A 23,149-nucleotide genomic window follows, 5' to 3' on the forward strand; every position below is an offset into this window, starting at 1 on the left:
ACACACACACACACACACACACACACACACACACACACACACACACACACACACACACACACACACACACAGGTTTAATTAGCAGTTGTAGAAAGGTTCTCAGAGGTGAATCAATTATCAGAGATAAAAGGACGAAAGTAAAACAGAAAGACAAGCTAGAGGACACAAGAAAGAGAAGAAACACACACAACCACTTTGGCCCTCACCATTTCATTAATGGATATGGTGATTAGTTTCACCGGTCATGCCTTTCCATGTCTGTGGGCTCCCCTTGAGATGATTTGCTGTGTATAGTAGCCATGCTCTTGAACTTCGTCTAGACAGGATACAAGGTGACACAGGCAAAGGATGAAATAGAGTAGATGGGTACGTTATTGAATGTAATTACCTACAGAGGGAAGTGTTTGTCATAAAGGACATGTTCTGTGGCTTTTATGAGGAGACTGCAGATTTCTTCTCCAATGAGAGAACAAGGACGGAGAAACATAGAAAGAATATGCTAGGATGAGTAATTAAGAAAAAGCTCAACACACCTGTCCGGGAATCTGTTCTGCTCAGTGTATCTGTCGAATCTGCGTCAGAAAAATAGCCCTGCTTTATCCTTCCCAGGTCTCCTTTCTACATTTGTCGCCACTCCTCATGTGCGTTTAGCTGACTAACTAAACTCCGTGACAAATGGGGGAATATCAACTGTCCATTTGGCCCTGGCGCCTTCTCAGCAGAAAGGGTAACATTTTCTTTTACCCTAGTTTATGTTGGTTCAGAAACTCCTCCAACCCACACACATGCATACCTCCCCCCCTGCAGCCTCAGGGCCCTATAGCGTCTGCGTTGCCCCACATTGGGAGCAGCTGTGAGGGAAAGGGCAGTGTCGAGTTATGTACCCTGCAATGGAGACTGAGAAGCTTGTCACCTGTTACACTACCAATCTGTGAAACCTCTCTCCGAGACACAGTAGTGCACTAGTGCTCTGTTCTCCATGGGTAGAATTCACAATATAATACGGGGAAAGAGCTAAACTTAAGCTGACGAGTCAGTGCTTTGTCTAAAAGTTGTTCCTCGACTCTTACCTTTCTTTCTCCTGTCTCAATGTCTCCAGGTGGCGGTGAAGGTGATCGATAAGCGAAAGGCCAAGAAGGACTCATATGTGACCAAGAACCTGCGGCGAGAGGGCCACATCCAGCAGATGATCCGCCACCCCAACATCACACAGCTGCTGGACATCCTGGAGACAGAGAACAGCTACTACCTGGTGATGGAGCTGTGTCCTGGCGGGAACCTCATGAACCGCATCTATGACAAGAAACGCCTGGATGAGCGGGAGACTCAGAAATACATCCGGCAGTTGGTGTTGGCCGTTGAGCACCTGCACAGGGCAGGAGTGGTGCACAGGTAATAAAATACACCTGAAACAATTCAGACAAATGCAGAGAGAGAAAAATAAACACAGAGCCAACACACGTTGCTGTCCAATGTGGGAGAAAAAATTGTAGAAATGCCTCTGAATATATTGACATGAGACATGATCCTTTTTCTAAAAGTCTGAGTTAAGTCCAAATTGTGCACATAAGTGTTAATCCACAAACAACCATACTTGCCATGCTTTAAGTGGTTTTCTAAGGGAGCAGCTAAGAATGATTGTAGTAAATAGATAGGGTTTAAAAATATATATATATATAACAGCTGGATTTCCATGCACTGTGCACAGATATTAATCAGTCCAGTGCATTACTCCTACAAATACTGCTGTACAATCCTATGATAAAATGTTTTGATTTGATTTGATTCAGGGAAAAAAAGCCACACATAAATTCCATCTAAATTAAATTTCAGATATGAACTTTGCAAAGCTCTTCCTGGGATTATTTAATTAGTTGTCGCTCAGAGCCTGGGAACTAAATTTCTATTATTGAGAGATGGCCTAGGTAGATAACTGTATAACAGGATTTTTAAGACTAAGGAGGGACTCAGAGGCACACAATAGACCCTGAAAATCAGTCAGCGTGACCCACATTGGGAGGGGCATGTGTGTATGTGTTGGGGCTTGCAGGGGGCAGGGGGGGTTACCCCGCCTGCTTGTGCCAGTGTGATTGCTCTAATGTAAACACTGACACTCTGTGTCACACTCTTACAGGGATCTGAAGATAGAAAACCTTCTGTTGGATGAGCAGGACAACATAAAACTCATAGGTAACTCAAAAACTCTTACATTTACAGTATCATTTACAGCAATGCTGCTGCTTCTTTTCAATTTCCCGTGAAATAAACATGCACAAATGTCATTAGTTCAATTAAAAAGTAAAGATTTTGTCAGTTTGAGTGGGACATGCAGAGTACCACAGTGTCCCGCATGTGGTTGAAAAGCTAAGAGCAATTTAATGTCCTGTCCTCTTATCATAGTGCTAATCTGCCTTTGTGTGTGTCGGTCACACTGGGACAGGGGCGACTAGTTTAATAAGTGAGCTGAAAAGACAGTAATAAAACACCAGAAACAACACTCACCCCGGTTCTTCTGCCCCTCAGATTTTGGCCTCAGTAACTGCGCAGGCATCTTGGGATACTCAGATCCATTCAGCACCCAGTGTGGGAGTCCGGCCTACGCTGCCCCAGAGCTGCTCTCCAGGAAGAAGTACGGGCCGAAGGTGGATGTCTGGTCCATGTGAGTGTACTCCTTGTTTTCTCAAAATGTAATCAATTGTTGCTAAATATCAACTTATTTAAGTAATTTTTTTATTTCACAAGTGCACTCCGAGCTAAAGTGTGTATTTTGATCTTCCCAGTGGTGTGAACATGTATGCCATGTTGACTGGAACTCTGCCATTCACCGTGGAGCCCTTCAGTCTCCGAGCCCTGCACCAGAAAATGGTGGACAAAGAGATGAACCCTCTACCTCCCTCGCTCTCCACAGGTACACACTAATGCGCGCACTTATGCGCAACTATGTGATCAATCATAGATTACAAGGCTCTATGGTGAAGAAAATATGAACTTGTCTACTATGTAGGCTGCTATGCCTCAGGATTAAACTGACTTGAGAAATCTGTCTAGTGTCAGATGTACACAAGATAATGTCAGGTTATCTAATGTAGGTTAGGTAATTTTAGGTTTATTGCCAGTGGGAGAAAGAATGTTGATGTTCTGGTCTGCCTAGAGAGGCCCCTTGCTTGATCTGTGGAGCGTTGCACGCAACAAACAGAGTACGAGTAAACAAGTACACTAACAAAATAGCAATTGTGTTTGTTCAAAATGAGCAACAGGTTTCATCTGTGTGATTATGTGTTGTTATCTTTTCCTGTTAAGTCGCTGGGACTAATTGAAAAATGATTGATTTGTTATTGGTATTTGCCTCAGAGTTAGTCAGAATTCTTGAGAAGGCAGCGGCCGGTTTTTTTTGTTTTGTTTTTAACGGGAACTTATTCTTCCCTGGAAGTAGCTACGCTCAAACCACATGCTACTCCTGTTACAACAGTGTCACTCTAATACCAGTAAGGGATTGCTTAACTCAGTTATGTAAGTAACTATGAGTCATCTGTCTTGACTGTCTTATGTTATATTGGATTGACAGATGGTGAGTAGGATGAAGGCCAAGTTTGTTGTGCACTGTGACAGGACCAAGGGACTGGGAAACTTGTACTTCTGCTCCAACTAATCAAAACTAGTCAAGCAGTTAAGGGGTGTGCTGGATGGCTGAGACGTAACGCAATATTACTATTCAGTCACATAGATGTCAACCAAAAGAGCAGTCACATATCTGAAGAAAAATATGTAATGTAAAATCATGTTTCAGTATTGTAAAATGTTCCTCTATGCAGCCAGTAGAACTTCGGTGGCAGCTAATTAACATTCCTTCTCCCTATCTCTGTCTTAGCTGCCATCTGTCTTCTGAAAAAGCTTCTTGAGCCAGATCCCAACAAGCGTCCCAACATCCATCAGGTGATGGCTGATTCCTGGCTACAGCTGGCCAACAAGAACACAGGGGCACCGTACCTCAACAGGTAGAGTTTAAAGATTGCATTTCGCGGCAGTATGTCTTCTAGTTCAGCCTTTCTTTTTTTTTCTTATTCTTTTTACTTTTCACAAACATAGAAATTGTTATTGCATAACATTTAAAGCATCACAAAGCATCAACTTTCTCGCTCTGCATTCAATTTCTGTGTCCAGGATCCACATAGAGGAAATAAACCACACAGTGTTGCTGCATATGACGGAGAAGATGAGCTACAAGCACAGTGAGGTGCTGAGCGCTGTCCTCACCAACCGTGCCTGCCACACTCTTGCTGTCTACTTCCTCCTCAACAAGAAAATGAAGAGACTCTCTAAAGAGTACAGGGTAAGGAAATCCTTGCTTAAACCTGTCCCATGCCATTCTCAATGACAGAGGGTACAGGAAACACAAGACTCTACCCAAATTCATTTGTGCGTGCATTTGTGCGTGTCTAGAAAGGGTTACAAGAGAGCATAAATTATAAGGAAATACAACTGGTTACACAACAACAGGTTTGTCAAATGCTAAAGGTTGTTGTAATGTGTTTTTCCCCGTCTGTTTAGGAGATGCAGTTTCAAGAAAATAAGAAAGGAGAAAAGCAGAAAAGCGAATACTTCCAGACCCAGTGGAGGAAGCATGTGGACAAGCTCACTATACCCCCCAAGCAGACACCTGTCTACCTGGCGGTCGCCAAGGGACCCAGCAAGGAGAAGAAACACAAAACAGGTGAGGGATCAGATGGTGCAGTCAAAAATAAATAATTGTATTTGTTTTAAAAAGTACCACTTTATTTATTCTATCTATTTTATTTACCTTTATTCATACAGGGTAGGTTGACTGAGCATGCATGTTCTTCACACATACGTAGTTACCCATCCATCCATCCATCCGTTTGTCTGTCCATCCGTCCACCCCCCCACCCATCTGGGAGGAAGCATCCTGGACAGGTTTCCCGTCAATCGTAGGGACAAACACACAACCACTTTTTTAAAATGTAATTTATACTATAGAAGTATAATATTTAGAAGTAAACTGAATGTAATCTATTAAACACAGCAGCATTATTCTAATTGATTTTTGAACAAAGTGTGATTTGTGGTTGGAGTCACACTACTGAAAAATACCTTACAAGTGAGGTGGCTCGGAGCCAGGTCTAGCTCCTTTCCCTCTCCTCATTTGCCTATAGGAGGTATAGAGCCTAGGCTGATCCAAATCCTGCATGTCAGGACAGCCTGGTCTTTACACAGAATGTTCCCCTTACCTTTACACCTGCTTGTTACATGTTCCTTAGATAACACTTTGCCTGTCAGAAGTATGTCTTCACTGACATAACCTATAGGATCTACACACGCAAGGCACTCACTCAAAATAATTCAGAGAAGCTGCAGGTGTCAATTTTTCCTTTAGTTGTACCTGCAGGCGGTTAAACAAAAAAACAGTATTTCAGAAATCTTGACAAAAAACGCTTGTCATTTCTTCCTCAGGTTTATTGCGTGCCATAACTGGTAGTCATCGCAATTCACCTCTGGCACCACCTGGCACCGTCGCCTCTTCCTCCATGGAATATCTAGAGATCCAACCTGTCTTTTCCAACACCCCTCAGCAACGGAGGCGCTTGGCCACCCTCCCACAAGTCAATACGAGCCCAGAACACAACATACCTGCCCCACCGGCACCATCACCGATCGGCATGCATTCCTTCGGCTCCCTCTCCAAAGCCGAGCAAATTGAAGACACCCCTGCCTCACCCTGGTACAAGCTGACCAACGGGACTCTGTCCCCGCCGCGCCACGTCTCTGCCTTCCAACCCGACTCCTCTTACTTAAAGAAGGCCACTATCCCCAGTCCCCCCGTCCTCATTGTCCACCCGCAGCCCAAGAAGAGCATCTCGTCAGATTGGGGCGGTTCTTCTGACACCAGCGGCAGCCCTCCCAGCACTGTAGGAAGCCCCCCGGGGAGCTCGGCTTTCAGCCCTCCAAAGTCCGCCTTCAGTCCCCTCAACCCCACCTCAGCATTCAGTCCTCCTTCCAACAGCGGCAGCAGCGATCCCGACAGCCCGACGCACCGCAGCAAGTTCCCCTCGATGGGAATTGGACAGATCCTAAAGAAGAAGGTCCAGCTGCAGCCATTCTCTTTCCGGCCAGAACAGGTAGTTGAGGAAGTGGTGTCCCCGCCTCCCTACCCCATGCAGACTCTCCTCTGTGCTTCAGGTGCACTCAAGACCCTTTGCTGAGGGATACACAACACAAGAAAATAAAAGAAAGAGACTGAACTCAAAGCCCCTCTCAACATTTTGTTTAAGTTGGAGAGGTCTTCCAGAGCGGCCTTTTGAACTGTGAACTGCCCCTTTTTTTGCAACTGAGCCACTTTTCAAGACAGACTTGATCATTTTGGTTTGAGTGAGAGTCTAAAATATTGTATCTCTCATTACCGCTCTCATTATGTAATAAGAAGTGGTGACGCTAAGAAGATGAGATTTGAAACAGATCCCTGAGCAACGACTAAACCTCGCTGTGGCCTAGATCCAGAGTGGACATCCACATGGTACATCATGACACACACACACACACACACACACACACACACTGTATTATAGACTGAGTTAAGAGTTTCTCTCTTATGTAGTATTGCTGTAACTGGTTACTAATTGACCCGCAGACTGATTCACACCAGCTAACAGTCCCCAACTCTTACCCTAACCCTGATTACGTGTATAAATGTTTTGTCTCTGTGAAAACACTCGCTAAGATACCCACTGACTTCCAGCCAGCTGGCACCGTATCCTCAATGCTGCCTGGATGAAGAAGCTCACTGCACTATTCTTAAAAACCAAAACCTGAAGTAACAACAGTGTTTACCATCCTTTACCTCTCTGCATCATTCATACATTAATGTACAACAGCAGTTGATTGTGAGATGCTTGTGTGGATTTTGCCACTGCGTTGCAGTGTCTTGAGCGTTAGTGCCATGAGAATCAATGCACTGAAATAGAAGTAGGTACCAAGAGATGAGTCATACTCTTGCTTTTTATGGCATTCTCATGAACTATAATACAACACTAATAATTCACAGCTATAACTTTTTTTATATACGAGTGTTACATCAACTCTACGACCCATGAGAATATGTCAAAGGCGTAGTTATGACTTTGTCACAGCCTGTTTTTGTAAAAAAATTAAAAAATAAAATAAAGATTGAGCGTCAAAAGCCTTAAAGTTTCAATCTCACCAAAGGCTGAGGTATGATGGTGGAAGGATCACGTACATCCATTAAAATAATTAACTTCCTTTTGTCTTAATGCTGTAGTTTGTGCAATAGTCTTAAGTGTTAAATGCAATGACGAGTATTTGCCAAGAGCTCTCTGAGAGTGATGTGAAAATTGTGCTTGTAAATACCAGTACGACTCCTGTGTTCCTGTCACTTATTCTGTATGAAGGGATTGTAAAATGTTTATTGACCCGATATTTTCACGTCTTAGTTGCTTCATGAAACCATTTGACAAAAAGGCTTCCTCACGTCAAGATGAAACCTCTTCCTGTCCAAATGAAGCAGTTGCATGCAATGTTTCACGAGTCGCACAGTTCTGTCACCATTTGAAATTGTGTCTCTGTCTGTACCTTTTTTTGGTTGACACTGAGATTGATAGACTCATGGGGGGGGGGGGGGTCTTTTGTAAGATTTTGTAATGGATGGTTTTCTTTGAGTGTCAAGAGATTTTTATGCTGTATAAAGTATTTTAAAAATTTATACTGAATCCATTATGTGTCTGTCTGGTCTTTCAAATGTATCTACCTACTGTCTGGCTTCCTTTTTATTTTACCCTGCCTGCACACATCCACAGCTTTTTATCATTAGCTGAACAAATATTAACTTAATACACTTGAATAACTATAATCAGGCAAGTAATTCCAGCCTGGGGCGTATAATTTATTCCTAAAGCTCTCAGCTCCGTGAGCACTTCATGAAATTTGGCCTCTGCTACGGAATACTTTAAGTTACTTTACAACCTCAATGTGCCACTTGTCTCACCCTTACATACCATATACAGTACATTTCCCACAGGACACCTGTGGTGGGTAAAAAAAGAAAAACGCACCCATGGAACAGCTGAAGAATCCTTAGGACGGACTGACTGACTGACTGACTGACTGACTGACTGACTCTCTCACACACACACACACACACACACACACACACACACACACACACACACACACACACACACACACACACACACACACACACACACACACACACACACACACACACACACACACACAGTAGAGACTAATCTACTCAGCTGTGTCCCCCATCATAAACCTCTTTGGGTGACACTGGCCTGACGAGACAAAGAAGGGGCTCTGAGACAAACATAGACATGCACAGGACAACAAAGACAGGGCTGTCAGATTAAACTGGCGTGGCTAAGCTGATAAAAGCCAAGGGGCAATAGTGGCTCAAAAATGCATTATAGCTGGAGCCTTTTGTTTATCAAAAACAGGCGGACAGTTATTCAAAATCCCCATAAATACTATGGCTTAACCACAGCGCTGAGCGTAAGGATAGTGCACACTACAGGGCATGTACAGGTAATGCCTGTCATAGGTGTAGATTTTTTTTTTGGGGGGGGGGGGGGAAGCAGTTGAATCTGGAATACATACATATTAATGAAATAAAGACAAAAAAAATATTTTTTGTTGACAGATGATTTTGCCGTTAATCTGTGTAAACAGGTCAAAATACAATGACTAGTCTGATTAACAGACGCCCATCCCCACCATCAGCACTGGTATTTTTATAATAGTGTTAGGGTAAATTTTATAACTCTGTGTACAAAACAATAGAAAGGGGTTAATACGTCAGATTTCTCCAGGATTGATTTCAGAAATATTTGGGATGCTAGATGAAAGTTTGATGCTAGATGACTTTCTGTGCCTAAAGAAAATATGTATAGTCTTTTTTCCTCATCAAGCCATACATCTTGACAAACTTTAATTTAAATTGAGACTAAAACAAGACAGCAGACATATGCCACATCCTGGAGTAATTTATTGAATAGAATTATTTTCTTCGTCTTTGACCACACAAAAAACTAGTTTTAATATTCAAATCACTTTTAATGAGAGGCCAAACTGACCACTTACTGTACTGCAGGACGTTTTTTCTGTCAATCTGTTCAGGCTTAGATCCTGACGACACTAATCTTGTTTTCAGCCCCTTCTCGTCACATACACACACACCAGGGTGTCATTAGGACGAGCCTTTGTGTCTGAGAAAAACAGACGATTAACCTGCTACAAAGTGATGAACACACACACGCACACACACGCACGCACACACTAAAAAGTGCTGCCTTCCTCAACAGCTCTCACACATGCAGAAAATGAGGAGAGAGTGAGAGACTTCCTGGCAGACATCGTACATACTCAAAGATGTGCGGGGAAATAAACAAGCAGATGATTCTGACTAAGGAGGCTTTGAGCACTAAAAGGGGATTTGGGTTATTTCGATAGACAAGTCCCCGACTGGCCGGCTATCCTGTTTTGATCGCAGACACAGATGAAGGTGATTAATGAAATGAGAAGGCGGTGGCTTATCAGAGACTTTACGCTTTCGCCCTAGAGGTGCTGTTAGTAAAAAAAGAACTGGGCTAAGTTTCCCAAATGCTTTTGACACCAAGATCCATTTACACCCACTAATTCCACAGATTAATTTGGAAGATTCAACCTCCCAGATTCGCTAATTGACCTGCCATCTAGTCCATCAGACACAAAGACAAAGATGAGACCAGACTGTTTTAATGACTTTAGAGCTAAAGAGAAGATTTTGTTGAAACATGTGACAAGCAACCTCACCATGTGAGGAAAGGGATCAACCAAGTGTCAAAAGTTCAATTTGGTTCTCTACAACGTAAATGTTTTTAATGTCATATTTTCAAACACAAATAAGGAGAATTAAGGAGGATTAAACGTGTACTTGATATATCAAATATATGGGTATCATTTACACAAAGGCACCGTGTGAAAACATTTTGAATTAACAGGTGCAGAGATGTCACCTGCACAGCACAGATAAAACATCACTGTATGAGACGAGAAGAGTTAAACCAGGAATTGGTCATAAAGGAGCAAAGAGCAACTGGTGGGGTGTGGTTCTTTTGTCAGGGGAAAACCAAATAATATGATGCTAGGGCAGAAAAAGAAACACACACTAATTAATATTGCCATTAATCAAATTAATTTTGTTTTTTTCCTTTTTTTAATTGACAAAACCCCAGACACCTAAGAATGTACCTAGTGCCAGAAAGAAATCCCTTTCCTCATATCCCACTTTATTACTGCACCAACAATTAAACTGCATTTAAACCCCTTGTAACAGAAACATTTCCCCTCTCACAAAGTAATCCTTTTCCTTTTGTGGAAATGAAAACAAACATATTTGGTAAGTTGGCACACAGGTGGCACTCCTTGAGATATTTTTTCTCTCAAAAACAAGATCAGAAATTCAATCAAAGAGCAGAGCTCAGCCAATAGGATCTCAGTGTCTGTGGCAACAGCAGCATCAGTTCGAGCAGCCATTGGCCTCATGTTTCACACAGGGAAGGCTCTAATTGGCTGATAGCGCGCCGAGGCTTCATTGCCTCCATGGCAACATTGCTTCCTTATTGCTTAGGGAAGGTGAAAAGGAGGGAAAGAGGGGAGGCGACTTTCACTCAGACACAACCTCTGCATTATTCATCCTTTGTCCCTGAGTGCTTGTAGAATGTGTGTAGATCTACTGACTGATGCATGTGTGTATTTGTGTGTATGTTTCTAAGTTAGTCTTGGTGTGGGTGGTAATGATTGGTTGAGACTTAAGGGGTGAATGAGGTGAATACGGTGCAATAATTGCATTCAGCGGTGCAATGCATCAAGCAACACGATGTCTATATGTAAAACAGCTAAATGAGTTCAAAGGCCATTCAGTGAGCCATTCACAGTGACGCTAACTTCACACACAACTACTAACCTTTAAGCTCTAATGTTCTGAATGGAACAACAAACAGGAAAATAATCGGTGTCTTACAGGGCATAACAGCACACATGTGGACAGTTGACTGGCTGGCTGGCTGGCTGGCTTGCATCATCCACTTTCTGTGCAGGATGCATGAAGGCACCTCCATCTTAAGCGAGGACTGTATAAAGACAACAACACCACCCATCACCAGAAACAACAAAAAAACATGCTGGCTTGTTTGTTGTTGTTTTGACTTTTTTTTTTTTTCAGCAGATGAGGGAGGTGGGCAAGGGTGGGGTTAGCAGAGAGAAAAACATCACACAGAGATTAGGGCGTTGGAGGGGGGGGGCTGTTCCCACTCAGGACTCCTCCCCAGTGTATGGGTCTGAGCGCGAGCGGGGGATAACGTCTGTTGACAGGCGGGCCGGCCAACGAGCTGGCTGGCAGTACCTACGGCAGTGAACGCGATGACGAGATGGCAACAGGCATCATGCATAGCACGCGCTCTCAGTTGCCATCGCAACCTGCCCATGGATACAGCATGCTGGTTGGCCGTTTCTAGCTGTTGTTGTTCTGTAGAGCTGATGAAACCTTGTGGGTGAGAGAGGGCAAGCGGTACAGCATATAGCCGCTTTCCCGCCTTGGTAGAAAGTGTTGCTAGGCACATTAGAGGTCAGTTGGTAAACAAACACTGAGCCTTTTTACATAATCACCACGCTGCCTAACACCAAAGACCTTAAACATGCTGTTTAATTAGTAAATCCGAGAAATACTTCTAATTAGGCAAAGCAGGATGAGCCACTGATCCCCAACAATCTTAATGCACTGAAACACACATTTAAAAAGATTAACCTGGTAATTTAAAGTTGTCTAGTTTAGTTTGCTGCTTTATATAAAACTGCCATTATAATGTAATAAAATTTTTTAAATGTCTTTATTACACAAACATACAAAAGACGCAACTATGAACAAACACAAATAAAACAAACCAATAATGAGTCATTGTAAGAATAACAAATTAAGGGATGCAAATTGCTGCCCATTTGAGAACATTCTGGCAATATTTGAAAAAAAAAGACAGAAAAGTCTTTAGATGATACCTAAGTAAAAGAAGAATTTGCCTAAGTGTGTGTCTTTTTCAATCCAATTTCAACAAATGTTCACTTCTGGCCACAACAAGGCAATAAAAAGCATAAATACAGCAATCCTTCAAGGCTCCATGCTTGAGGAAGAGAACAAAGAAAAAAAGTGTGTGTGGAATTGAGTGGCCAGATCAATACGGCATTTTGCTGAGTTTGCAGCCAACCTGATGAAATCCTGCACAAATAAACATTCTGCTCACAGCGTACATTCACTCTGCTCTGAGACCTGCAGAGAAGATGGTGCCATAAACCACAGGAGCCAAGCTGACAACATGATTGATTACATGTGCATGCAGTCTTTGTTTCACCATCGGTTATAAGGACAAAGCGGAGTGGAAGCTGTGTGTGTGTGTGTGTGTGTGTGTGTGTGTGTGTGTGTGTGTGTGTAAGGTGAGGCTTGGCAAAAACATGTGGCTGAGGGAATGTGGTTGAGATGAAACTTAGAGGAGGAAACATTAATGTAAAAAAGGTACGGGCGAGAAGTCGCGTTCAACACCTGGACAAAGCACCCACCCAGACAAGGTGATGTTCTTCATCGTCATGCCACAACGCATTCCTCCTGAAGGCCAGCATCAATCTCCTCCAGCCTCTGTGCCATGGACATGACCAGCATTTTCATCTAGGGAAGGAAGGGGTCAGGCAGGAGAGACGGGGAAGGTTTTAAAAGGGGCCGGATTGGCACATGAAGATGAACAGCAAGGGCAGAACAGCAGAAAAATGAGTAAAGAGCGGATGGAATAGGTGGATATGAACGAGTAAGGACAGGGACGAAATGGAGGAGAAAATGAACAGTGGGAAATAAAGGGAGCAGCAGGAAGAAGTGAGAGAAGGGGGGAAGAAAGGGAGTGGGAAGGGTGGGGGAGACAGTTCAGTAAGTGTACGAGATGGAAAACCCAAACAAGTGTCTACGAGTCAGACAGACAGACAGACATGATGCATTAGATGCAGTATAGCTGAGGACAAAGAGTTCAGGGCTGGGTATCGTTGGACATTGTAATGCTGGAGACGATACCTGCTGGAACTACCGATTCCGAGCGCTTTTTCACACCTGAAAGCCGCTAAACTGAAACATTTGATCCACACACAAAACAACTACCGTATGTCCTCGTAACCTTCTCGTGTCCTCTTTTTGGGAGTTTTTTTTTCCTAACTGACCTCTGCTCTCCCCATGCTACTGCAGATCATTTTGTATTGTTGTTTTTCTTTTTCTTTTTACGGTTCTGAATGTTCCCAATCTTGTTCCAGCAGTTGAGAAGCAAGACATGGACACTTTCCTCGGGTCTTGAGGAACTGCAGAGTTATAAATTAGTCGGCTGTAAAACTTTCTGATCAAAAGCTTTCAATCCGTTAAGTGGTACACCCAAAAGTATCAATGGCCACTCGAGTTGTGGATGGGCATACGCATCTGAGAATGCTATTTCAAAATGTTGTTGAGAAAACTGACTGCTGGCAAAACAGCTTCGGGCCCCGAACTCAAACGCAACGGGGATTGAAATAAATTATAGTGGAAATTGTCAGTTAAACAGCCATTAATATGTAGGTAGAAAAACGGTAGAAAATAGATTTTAATTCTTGACCTAGTGAAAGGTCTTTATAATGGTTTTTTTTACAGGACAGCTGAAGGCATGAAAGGAGAGAGAGGTGGGAATGACAAGCAGCTCGGGGCCGCAGGTCGGAGTCAAACCCTAGCCCGCTGGGTTAAGGAGGAAACCTGTTTCTGGTCCCCCAGCTCTACCAACTGAGCTATCCGGGTGCCCCAAAGGCTTTTATAATCTTGCTAGAATGAACCAATGACTAACGAGGAATAATGGCTATAAATCCACCTAAAATCAATACAATCGGGACGTAACCATAGTCAGATTAGTCTACAGCCTACCCACACAGCAACGAGGTGGATTTAAGAGAATGTGAGTTAAGTCCGTTCAATTCATTTTACGGCGCACTCCTTTGTTTGAGTGACACATGGTGTGGCAACATTATTATATCAGTGGCATGGGCTCTGTTGCATGAGATTAACTAAAGAGTTAAAATTCTGAAATATAATTTTCTTGGAGGTTCACAAAAGTGGATTCAAAGAGAAAAACTATCAAAGAGAAAATGACAAGGTAGAGCTGGGAAATACACCAATATTGTAACAATATTGAAATATGAGACTAGGTATCGTCCTATACCTTGGATATCGTAATAGGGCACAAGTGTTGTATTTTCCTGGTTTTAAAGGCTGCATTACAGTAAAGTGATGTCATTTCCTGAACTTACCAGACTGTTGTAACTTTTCTATTATTTGCCTTTAACCACTTAGTCATTATATCCACATTACTGATGATTATTTATCAAAAATCTTATTGTGTAAATATTTTGTAAAAGCATCAATAGTCAACACTACAAAACCATCGCGCTATCAATATCAAGGTATTTGATCAGAAATATTGTGATATTTGATTTTCTCCATATTGCCCAGCCCTACGACACAGTACTTACTTGGTGTGGTAATACACAGACATGACATCTCCGTGCGGACTAAAAAGCCCATCTAATGTTCTATTGTTGACATGCAATGCTTTTTTTTCTTGTGTATAACCAATATTGTTCCACAGATTACATCATAACACAGTAGTCAAATGTCACCTGCAGGAAATTCACTGCCAAATACAACAAAATGCCATGCATGTATCCAGCTCTAGTAACAAAGACACTTCATGGGCAAAACATGTTTTTCCTCCAACAAAGATTCCTCAACATGCTGCCGATCACATCTATTGTCCTTGGTGCAGGAGTGTGGGAGGGCTGCCATGTGCTCCTGCACACTAGCACCACCTACTGGCCAATATGTGGTTGTCTGGATATTTTTTAACAAAGGACAATTTGGAATAACTTTCCAAACCACAACACTATTCCAGTGAAAATGTAAGTACCCTCTACATGTTTCTAATAATAACACTAATGTGTCAGACATTTTTTTAAGGGTTTAAAAGTCCAAATGTACAGAAAAATATAAACAGAAATGGATGCTTTGATTGATGCTTACTGAAAATATCCAATATTTTAATCTGATCTAAAACAAGAACAAGAAGGAAGTCACTTTGCCAGGGATGACATGGTGAGATGAGGTAATGTCTGATACGAACGTCTGCCCGTCACAGGAGTGAGGCTTCCCAGAACTAAGCTGATGTCATCATTAGTGCAACCTGTGCATTGATAATCAATGAGATAGCTGCTCTGAAGCAATGTGAGAGCACTGTCAACAACACAACGCAACACAGATACCAGTGACTCCTAACTGGCAATGTGCAGGACGGATCTGTAGTTTTTTTCCAAACAACAATACCATTTTAAAGGACTAAACTTTACCTGTGTTTGGAGAACTAGTACACATTGCAACCAGGTTTAGGTCAGACTTTCTGCTCAGCGGATGACACATTTGATACAATATCTGAGAAAACAGACAAAGAAAAGCAGCAGCAGTAATTTACCTCTGTCAGCTGTTGTTCAACAATGCCTCTGTACTCCAGTGTGACTGGCTGCTCTTTGGGGCCCTCTGCTGCCAACATCTGGCTGGCAGAGCCAAGCACATAACTGAAAAAGATTCACAGTGTAATAGTAGAGGGCTAAATACTTAGATGAGTGTAGATGCTTATACTCGTGTTTTTATATACAGTAAATAAGAAGACAAATTCTGTGGGGACTTTCTTCTCACATAATGTAATCTTGAGGAATAACTTCACTGGTGTCCAACATTCTTTACAGCCAACAGAAATGTTTTGATCATTACACTCTCTTCAAAAATTGATCTAAATCCCATTAAACACATTTAAACTGATGCATGTGTAATTAAACATTCGTACAGCCCTAAACACACCTCTCAATGTCTGCTACGTTGAGACAGAATGCAAATCTCTTGTGATCCAGGTTCTTAGGCGTGGAAGCGTAAACCATACCAAGCACCGAGTTGCAGCCTCGACAGAATAGATCCACGATCAGACTGCGAAGGGAAAATTACAGAAAAAAAAATGACACTTTCAGATCAGATTTAAGAAATCTTACTGGCCAATAGGCATCAGACTGGAATAGATGTAGTTAATTTGTTTCTTTTGCTTGTGTGTATGTTTTTAGTTTTACACATTTGAGTGCTTTTTATGTGTGTGACATGTAAGTTATGGTTCTAATAGTTGATAATGGTTCTGTAACATAATTTTATGTAATGTTTTTGCCTATTATGTTTAATTAATCGGGCAATAAAGACAGATTTTTGTTAACAAAGTGTTTTTTCTGACCATCAATGACATTCAAAATGGTGATAACTAAAACAGATAGACAACACACCATGTGTGTTTGTCTACACATGTGTTGTATACACATGTGTTACAAACAGACCTAAGTACTACACAGATAAGAGCATCTGACTCTGCACCACCAAACTGAACATAAAATAACTATAAAATATATAAATGCATATGACACTGTTGTCAAAATAAACACAATCAACAGACAGAGACAGCATCTTGGAAGTTTGTGGTCATTACTTTATGGTGTCCCATTTCATAGGGGTGTGTTTTCACCCCTAACCCTTACCCCTTGGTTTCAAGGGTCAAGGGGTAAGATGGAGAAATGGGATTCAGCCTAAGTCTTTAAATGAATTTCTGTGAGTGTTTTTTTGTCATGCATTTTTAGATTTTAGTCTTGATTTAGTGTTCATGTTTATTTACATTAGCTGGGTTACCGTGACTGAGCCACTGGGGTAGATTGAAAACCTCTGTTTGTCGAGTGTGTGTAAAAGTTAAATTCCCTTCTGTAGATTTGAATATCTCTGGCTCTTTGACTTCTTCCAAGTAGCTTGGTACAACTAGTATAGCTCCGACAGTGGCAATCCTGAGGCCTAATGAGCACTTTTTATTTCGATACTTTTTGATAACATTTTGCTGATAATATTTCTAAACCTTTACTCGGGTAAAAATGTGAGTGCATAACGTTTTAATGTCATTGAATATGTTTACATTGTTGTATTGGTAAGTAAAAGGATTTTTAACACGTAGTTAATTCACTAATGGGCAGAACCTTCTTACCAGAGAGATCGTTTGCTTGCTTCATGCAGGCGAGAATCCTCTCCAACCACGACGTTGTCGGTGACCCCTAAGACCAAAACAAACTTGTCAGCAGCGCAACGTTAACGTCTAAATCTTGAAGTTCCCAACCTCTACAACTTCCTGTGAATGCACCATTTCCATACAATTTAAACTACAATAACAAGCTAACGTAAGCTAACTTCCAGTGATAAATAGTAGAAAGCTATTGGTAGGAATGAATGGGGGGGTAGTCTGATAATCCGCCCAACTAATTTATGCAGAATCATTCCGTTTTACCACTAAAAGTAGAAAAGCAAGCATGCTAAACGTCCTTACGCTTCAGTCGTATTTGGTTTTGGCAGTCTTCACTTCCATCCCAGGACATTGAATCTCCAACAGGCAACTTGCACTTTCCGCAGATAAAGACCACAGGTCCGTCGTCGTCACAGTCACCGTCCTCGTCCTCCTCTGCTTGGCCAAACAACTTTTCTTCGACGGCGGTGGAGTCTATACTGGACTCAAACGTGGTATTTATATTTTTCTGTCGGTGTTTTAACGACTTCTGCCTCGCCGCCATTTCAACCAAGCTGTTTCGAACTACGCGGGTGGGTTGACAGTGAAGACGAGAACCTGAAGTATCCAAAGGACGCAAGATAGTTATTTGAGTGTACTTCCGCTTTCGTCTGTTAGCTCAGAGCCTAGAAAACAATTCCCCGACACTTTTTTTTCCTTTTTTTTGTCTTAATGTAATTTAATTCTTAATTTAAAAAATGGTAGTGAATGAGCGTTTATGTGTCTACATGTAATCAAATATTATATTTATAATCGGAACATTTTAATTGTTTTTGGTGGCCTGCATAGAGATATTTTTCAGAAGTGGTTCTTAATTTCTTTTTTTTGTAATCTTTAAAACCGCATACATCTTAGCCAAAAGCCACCTTGGGAAGAACTAAGTCTGTATCATATTTATTGTTGGATGTTGAATAACAATAGTGAATAACAAGGCAAATATGACAGTAAACTATGTGCATACTTTTGATAACCAAGGTCAAGCCAATCCCATTTTTTGACATGGGATGTTTTCACATACTTCTCCAGGACCTTTTATGAACAATTAGAAACATTAGATTACACATATAACACAATAAACACATATAACACAATAAAAGGAAATTATTGATGTTGATTAGTTTTACCCAACTGACCTGATTGGGCCATACATTATTTGGAATATATGAATTGATTTTATATTTACCCATATTTTAAGTGCTGTAATGGATGGCTGATGTTTATTTTTGGGAGCCAAAAGTAAAAAACACTTTGTTAATACCAAGAGCTTTGTTGTTTTCCGTTTAAAAATTCGTCACCCTGTTAGCTTTATTTATTCAAACCGTCCTTTTCTTTGTCAATTTCTATTTATTTTAAAAATAATCTTCGTTTCACGGATATATCTCTTCTTTTAAAACATCCCATAGACCGTATACAGTCTATGATACATCCATGATGTATCTTCACATTGCCCTTTCTTTAACATCGCCTTGTAACCCGGAAGTTAAATAGAATTATTTTGGGTGGCGCGAAAACAGCTGAAAGCTAAAATTGTTGTTGTTTTTGCTTAAGGACTGAGGAACCAACCAGAGCCATAGAGCCATTTCTCTATCCCTCTGGGAGCACCTAAAAGTTGTAGGAAGCTAGTGGTTGTGGCTGCTGCTGCCTTTCCAGTCGCCATGAGTGAAAAGATAAAGAAGGTACCGTCTTGCTAACATGCCTTTAGAAGTTAATGCAGTTACTTCCGTGGCTGTAGGTAAACGTGACCCTTCTCCCCAGGTGAACAGCTGGCTCGGCGCTGTGTTCGGAGATCAGCCGGTGCCCCACTTTGAGGTCAACACCAGGACTGTGGACATCCTGTACCAGCTGGCTCAGTCCAGTGAAGCCCGGTGCAGTGACACAAGTCTCCTCACAGAAGACCTCAAACAGAAAGCGTCAGAGTATCAGGCTGAGGGTGAGTGCATAGCAGAGATAAATACAATGAAATTATACTTATAGTTTTGATACAAAGTCGCTTTTATTCGGCGATTTAAAGATATCAGGAAACAACTTTTGCTTATCTTAAAGGATAACTCCAATTTACTACAACTCTGTGCCTATTTAAGTAGGTTTTCCCATCATAATTTCCCTCAGTTGGGATAACATTGTACTCACTAAAGTAATAGCTGAAATCTGGAAACACAGTGACATCGCTGTAACACAGTGAACTGGAAAGACACATGATTAATCAGACAGGTTGTAAACAAGCCACCCTTTAGCCTTTTTCCCCGAACTGTCAGTAATGTCAGTGATTGCGGGATCACTTGTGTTTCTTGTCCCATGGACTTTTTTTTTAGGAATCTGCCACACAGATATCAACAATTATTTTAAATTCATAAAAATGATGGCCACAACTCTGGAAATGAGAGCCAAGTTGTTACAAACCTTCAATTCTGTGTTTTTACATGATTCACTTTACTGTATGCCGTTTTGTCAAGTGTAACACACACACACACACACACACACACACCAGCAAACAAGCAAACATACTCTCAGCCTTTTACATAACTGAACTGTGTTTCCTCCATGTAGGTGCTCATCTCCGTGATGTTCTTTTACAAGGTGTAGGTCTGTCCTGTGCAAGCTTGTCAAAGCCTGCTGCCGACTACTTGTCTGCTTTAGTGGACACTGCCATGGTACTTGGAGTCAGAGACACATCACTGGGCAGGTACCCTGCTGTCAAACTATTTTATGTGTATGTTCTCGGCAGTAGTTTCCCTGATTAAAGACATGAGCGTTACCATTGAGAGGTTTCACAGTTGTATTTTTATGTCTTGTCTAGCTTTATGCCAGCGATGAACAACCTCACCAACGAACTGCTGGAAAAAGAGAAGTCAAACAGGAGACTCGAGAGGGAACTCAGGGCCCTCAGAGAGAGACTTGGTCTTACTCTGGTGCTGCGGAGCAGTTTACAAGAGTAAGAACACGGATGCAGAGAATGAGGACTTTTTGCATGTTGATATTACTACTGCATTGTACCATTGTCATAGTTACAACAAACACACAGTCCTGGGCTATGACATACTGTGTGTAGGCACATCCAGTTACAACAGACATGAACGATTTGCTTTCACATATTGTACCTCACCTGTAATCATTGTTCTTTGTTGTCTTCAGGGATATCAACAAAACTATCAAATCCCAGTCAGTGGAGAGTGCCAAAGCGGAGGAGAGACTGCTCAACATGGATTTTGTGATGGCAAAGACTAAAGACCTCAGCAGCAGACGGGAGAGGGCGGAGGTATGTGGTGTTACGCCTGGATCTGGAACAGCTGCATAGAGGTATTGATACATGATACAATATACTGCGATTGAAAATGATAAGGCGGCCGGAAAATGCTAAGACATGTAAGAGTTTTACATTTTGCCCTGGTCTGGTCAAATATTCATATCTTAGCAGGAGGTTTGCTCTGGGGGAGAAAATTAAGCCAAATTGTTCAAATGACAACTTGCTATGCAGCCTGAAGAGGCATTCATTGTCCGCCCAGCAGTAAGAGAAAGCAACACAAAGAAATTGGCAACCAATGGCATAAAAATACACAATTAGTACAAGGGAGAAGATGGAGATGGTGAGGAGAGTCTTCTAGAAAACCATCTGCAAGAACCTAGCAATAGAAAATAACACACACTTAAGGTGCTCTCAATTTAATGCCTTAAAGCAATTATGCTTAATTATGTTTCCACTGAAACAAATACCAAGATGCTTCTAAAATGTTACCAAAGATGCAGAAATTGCTTTCTGAAAAACAGCAAATATCTGCTGGCATGCCACAGCCCTTTCCTCTATGGGGTTTTATTTTGTTAACAAAGACAGACTGTAGTTTGACCCGGGTATAATGGGGGCATCAAGTTACCGCCTCTGGTTTAGAGCACGGAGATGATACTGCAGACAGGTCCAACAGTTACTAGCCTTGGTAACATTGTCAGGAGGGACCAGAGAGAGAGAGAGATATAAAATCAGCTTGGTTGGCTGTTTTATTCTCATCCATCTATCTATCCTGCAGGCTCAACTTGCATCCAGGAACATGGACAAGTCTATCACCCACCAGGCTATTGTGCAGCTCGCTGAGGTAATATCAGCGGTTACACATGCAACACAGTCGAGCACCATTGTTATGAAAGTGTAACACTTTCTGCTTTCAGGGTTTAAAATGCTTCATCTTATTTTCCTCTCTGTAGGAAGTCACCGCACTGAAACAAGAAATAATCCCTTTGAAAAAGAAACTGGAGCCTTACATGGACTTAAGCCCGGTACGTTTCTTTTACGTTTTTTTTGTCTTCTAGCAGTCCAACAACAAAGTGCTTTCATGATACCTTAACTATTATAATGAAGGCCTTTTTGTTGAGGAATGTAATGTATATTTATGTGTGTAAATTAGACTTAATTAAAGCAACTTGACAAAAATGGGTGTATCATGTTTGGGAACAACTTTCTGTTTTGACCTTCTAAACCACCACAGAGCCCATCTCTTGCTCAAGTGAAAATAGAAGAAGCAAAAAGAGAATTGGTGAGTATCTTAATAGTTTATTCGAAGATGGATGAGACGTGGCTGCTTACCTTTTTATTTTTTATTTTTTTTTTAATGCCATTGTCTTTCCCCCAATTCCAGGCTGCAATTGATTCCCAACTTGAGATGAATATGGATTTCAAGTGACGATGTTTTGTAATGGTAAAATGTTATCTGTGTTGAACTGTAAATTATCTGTGTTTAAAGAAGAATAAAGTAATTGTTTGTATGTACTGGCCAACCTCCGTCTGCCTCTAAAGACCCATAGGTTTTAGTTCGGGAAGTTAGAGTTAAAAATAGTTCCCTCTGACAATCATTCTTTCTGCATTTTTTACGTATTTCTTCCTCTTTCAAATGTTATAAGTAAATAAAGCAACCTCCCTAAAAGTGGAAATGTGATTTCCTCCACAGTGGTTATGTTTAAAGAAATTCTGCTTTAAAAGAAAAACTGATTTTTTTTTTTTAAATATAAGATCCATTCAAGACACACTCGAGAAACAAAATATAAATCCAGATCTTTCTTTTTTGATCACCTACTCAGTTTACCTCCTCCTTTTCCTGTTTGTTGCAAAACATCATTAACCCTAATGGAATGTTTAGTCTTTATTTTCTAGTATGCTATCTAATTGAGGGTCTGTCTTTTAACAACATAACATGTTTAAAATGTTCTTTGATCAAAGTCTGTCTGGCAAAAAAAAATCTTTCTAAAGAGGAACTTACACGCAATATGTTTTAGATTGTCTTCATGGCAACTTTGCAAAAGTCTCCAGAAGTAACAAACCTTTTTTGTTTAGATAATAAACACTAATAGTTGTATTATACATATGCTTATATCTAATTTCTACATTATTGTGAAGTGTAAAGACAATAACTGGAATTGTAGATTGCTGACAGCAGCCAGCCTTACAATGGCACAAATTACCAAATGACATATTAGTTTTTATAGTTTTTATAATTCTTATTTCTCTAGGTTTACATTTACATTTAGGTGTACACGAGACACACATCTACACACTGTATTTCAGAACTTATTTCACCGTAGCTGTAGCATGAATCTAAAATGTAATGAGTACATTTAGTCAGTACTTTTATTTTTATTTCTTACCTACATGGCTGTCTCTTGTCTTAAAAACAAAGTGGAGGAAACTTTCTGAGTTTGACAACAAAATTCCACAGGCTTTGGAGGGATAACAGCACATGAAAGAGGTTTAGGAGCCACTCCCTGGGTGCCTAAAGCTAGAATACAACGAAAGGAACCAACAAAGGGGGGGGGGGGGGGGGGGGGGGGGACTGTTGTCCAGTTTGTATGCAAAATATCACCTCTCAGTTCCTCCCCCTGCCAGTCTTCCCCCAATGGAGCCGAGCACG

General features: G+C 41.3%; 3 protein-coding genes across 3 annotated transcripts in view; 2 read left to right on the top strand and 1 right to left on the bottom strand.

Moving 5' to 3' along the window:
• The window catches only part of hunk (hormonally up-regulated Neu-associated kinase), a 9,082-nt gene extending 1,954 nt beyond the window's left edge, over window positions 1–7,128 (top strand). The window contains exons 2-9 of the mRNA XM_034890244.1: window positions 1,100–1,392; window positions 2,135–2,190; window positions 2,524–2,659; window positions 2,781–2,908; window positions 3,869–3,995; window positions 4,162–4,330; window positions 4,549–4,711; window positions 5,470–7,128. Coding sequence (XP_034746135.1) covers window positions 1,100–1,392; window positions 2,135–2,190; window positions 2,524–2,659; window positions 2,781–2,908; window positions 3,869–3,995; window positions 4,162–4,330; window positions 4,549–4,711; window positions 5,470–6,218 — 1,821 coding nt within the window. The 3' untranslated portion in view covers window positions 6,219–7,128. The remainder of the gene's footprint in view (window positions 1–1,099; window positions 1,393–2,134; window positions 2,191–2,523; window positions 2,660–2,780; window positions 2,909–3,868; window positions 3,996–4,161; window positions 4,331–4,548; window positions 4,712–5,469) is intronic.
• A 5,012-nt stretch (window positions 7,129–12,140) lies between these two features.
• Window positions 12,141–17,823, bottom strand: mis18a (MIS18 kinetochore protein A). Its single transcript, XM_034890655.1, has 5 exons — window positions 17,523–17,823; window positions 17,187–17,253; window positions 15,983–16,105; window positions 15,597–15,699; window positions 12,141–12,742 (listed from the first exon to the last, which is right to left on the bottom strand). Exons 1-5 carry the CDS (start codon window positions 17,761–17,763, stop codon window positions 12,662–12,664), a joined length of 615 nt encoding a protein of 204 aa, XP_034746546.1. The 5' UTR covers window positions 17,764–17,823; the 3' UTR covers window positions 12,141–12,661.
• An 899-nt stretch (window positions 17,824–18,722) lies between these two features.
• haus1 (HAUS augmin-like complex, subunit 1) lies at window positions 18,723–22,128 on the top strand. The gene is made up of 9 exons (XM_034890783.1): window positions 18,723–18,934; window positions 19,014–19,188; window positions 19,806–19,941; window positions 20,056–20,190; window positions 20,391–20,514; window positions 21,278–21,343; window positions 21,453–21,524; window positions 21,734–21,781; window positions 21,884–22,128. The coding sequence occupies exons 1-9, from the start codon at window positions 18,914–18,916 to the stop codon at window positions 21,926–21,928; spliced, it is 822 nt and encodes a 273-aa protein (XP_034746674.1). The 5' UTR covers window positions 18,723–18,913; the 3' UTR covers window positions 21,929–22,128.
• Window positions 22,129–23,149: the final 1,021 nt, after the last annotated feature.

Source organism: Etheostoma cragini, chromosome 13 (assembly GCF_013103735.1).
Source record: "Etheostoma cragini isolate CJK2018 chromosome 13, CSU_Ecrag_1.0, whole genome shotgun sequence".
Taxonomy (NCBI): domain Eukaryota; kingdom Metazoa; phylum Chordata; class Actinopteri; order Perciformes; family Percidae; genus Etheostoma; species Etheostoma cragini.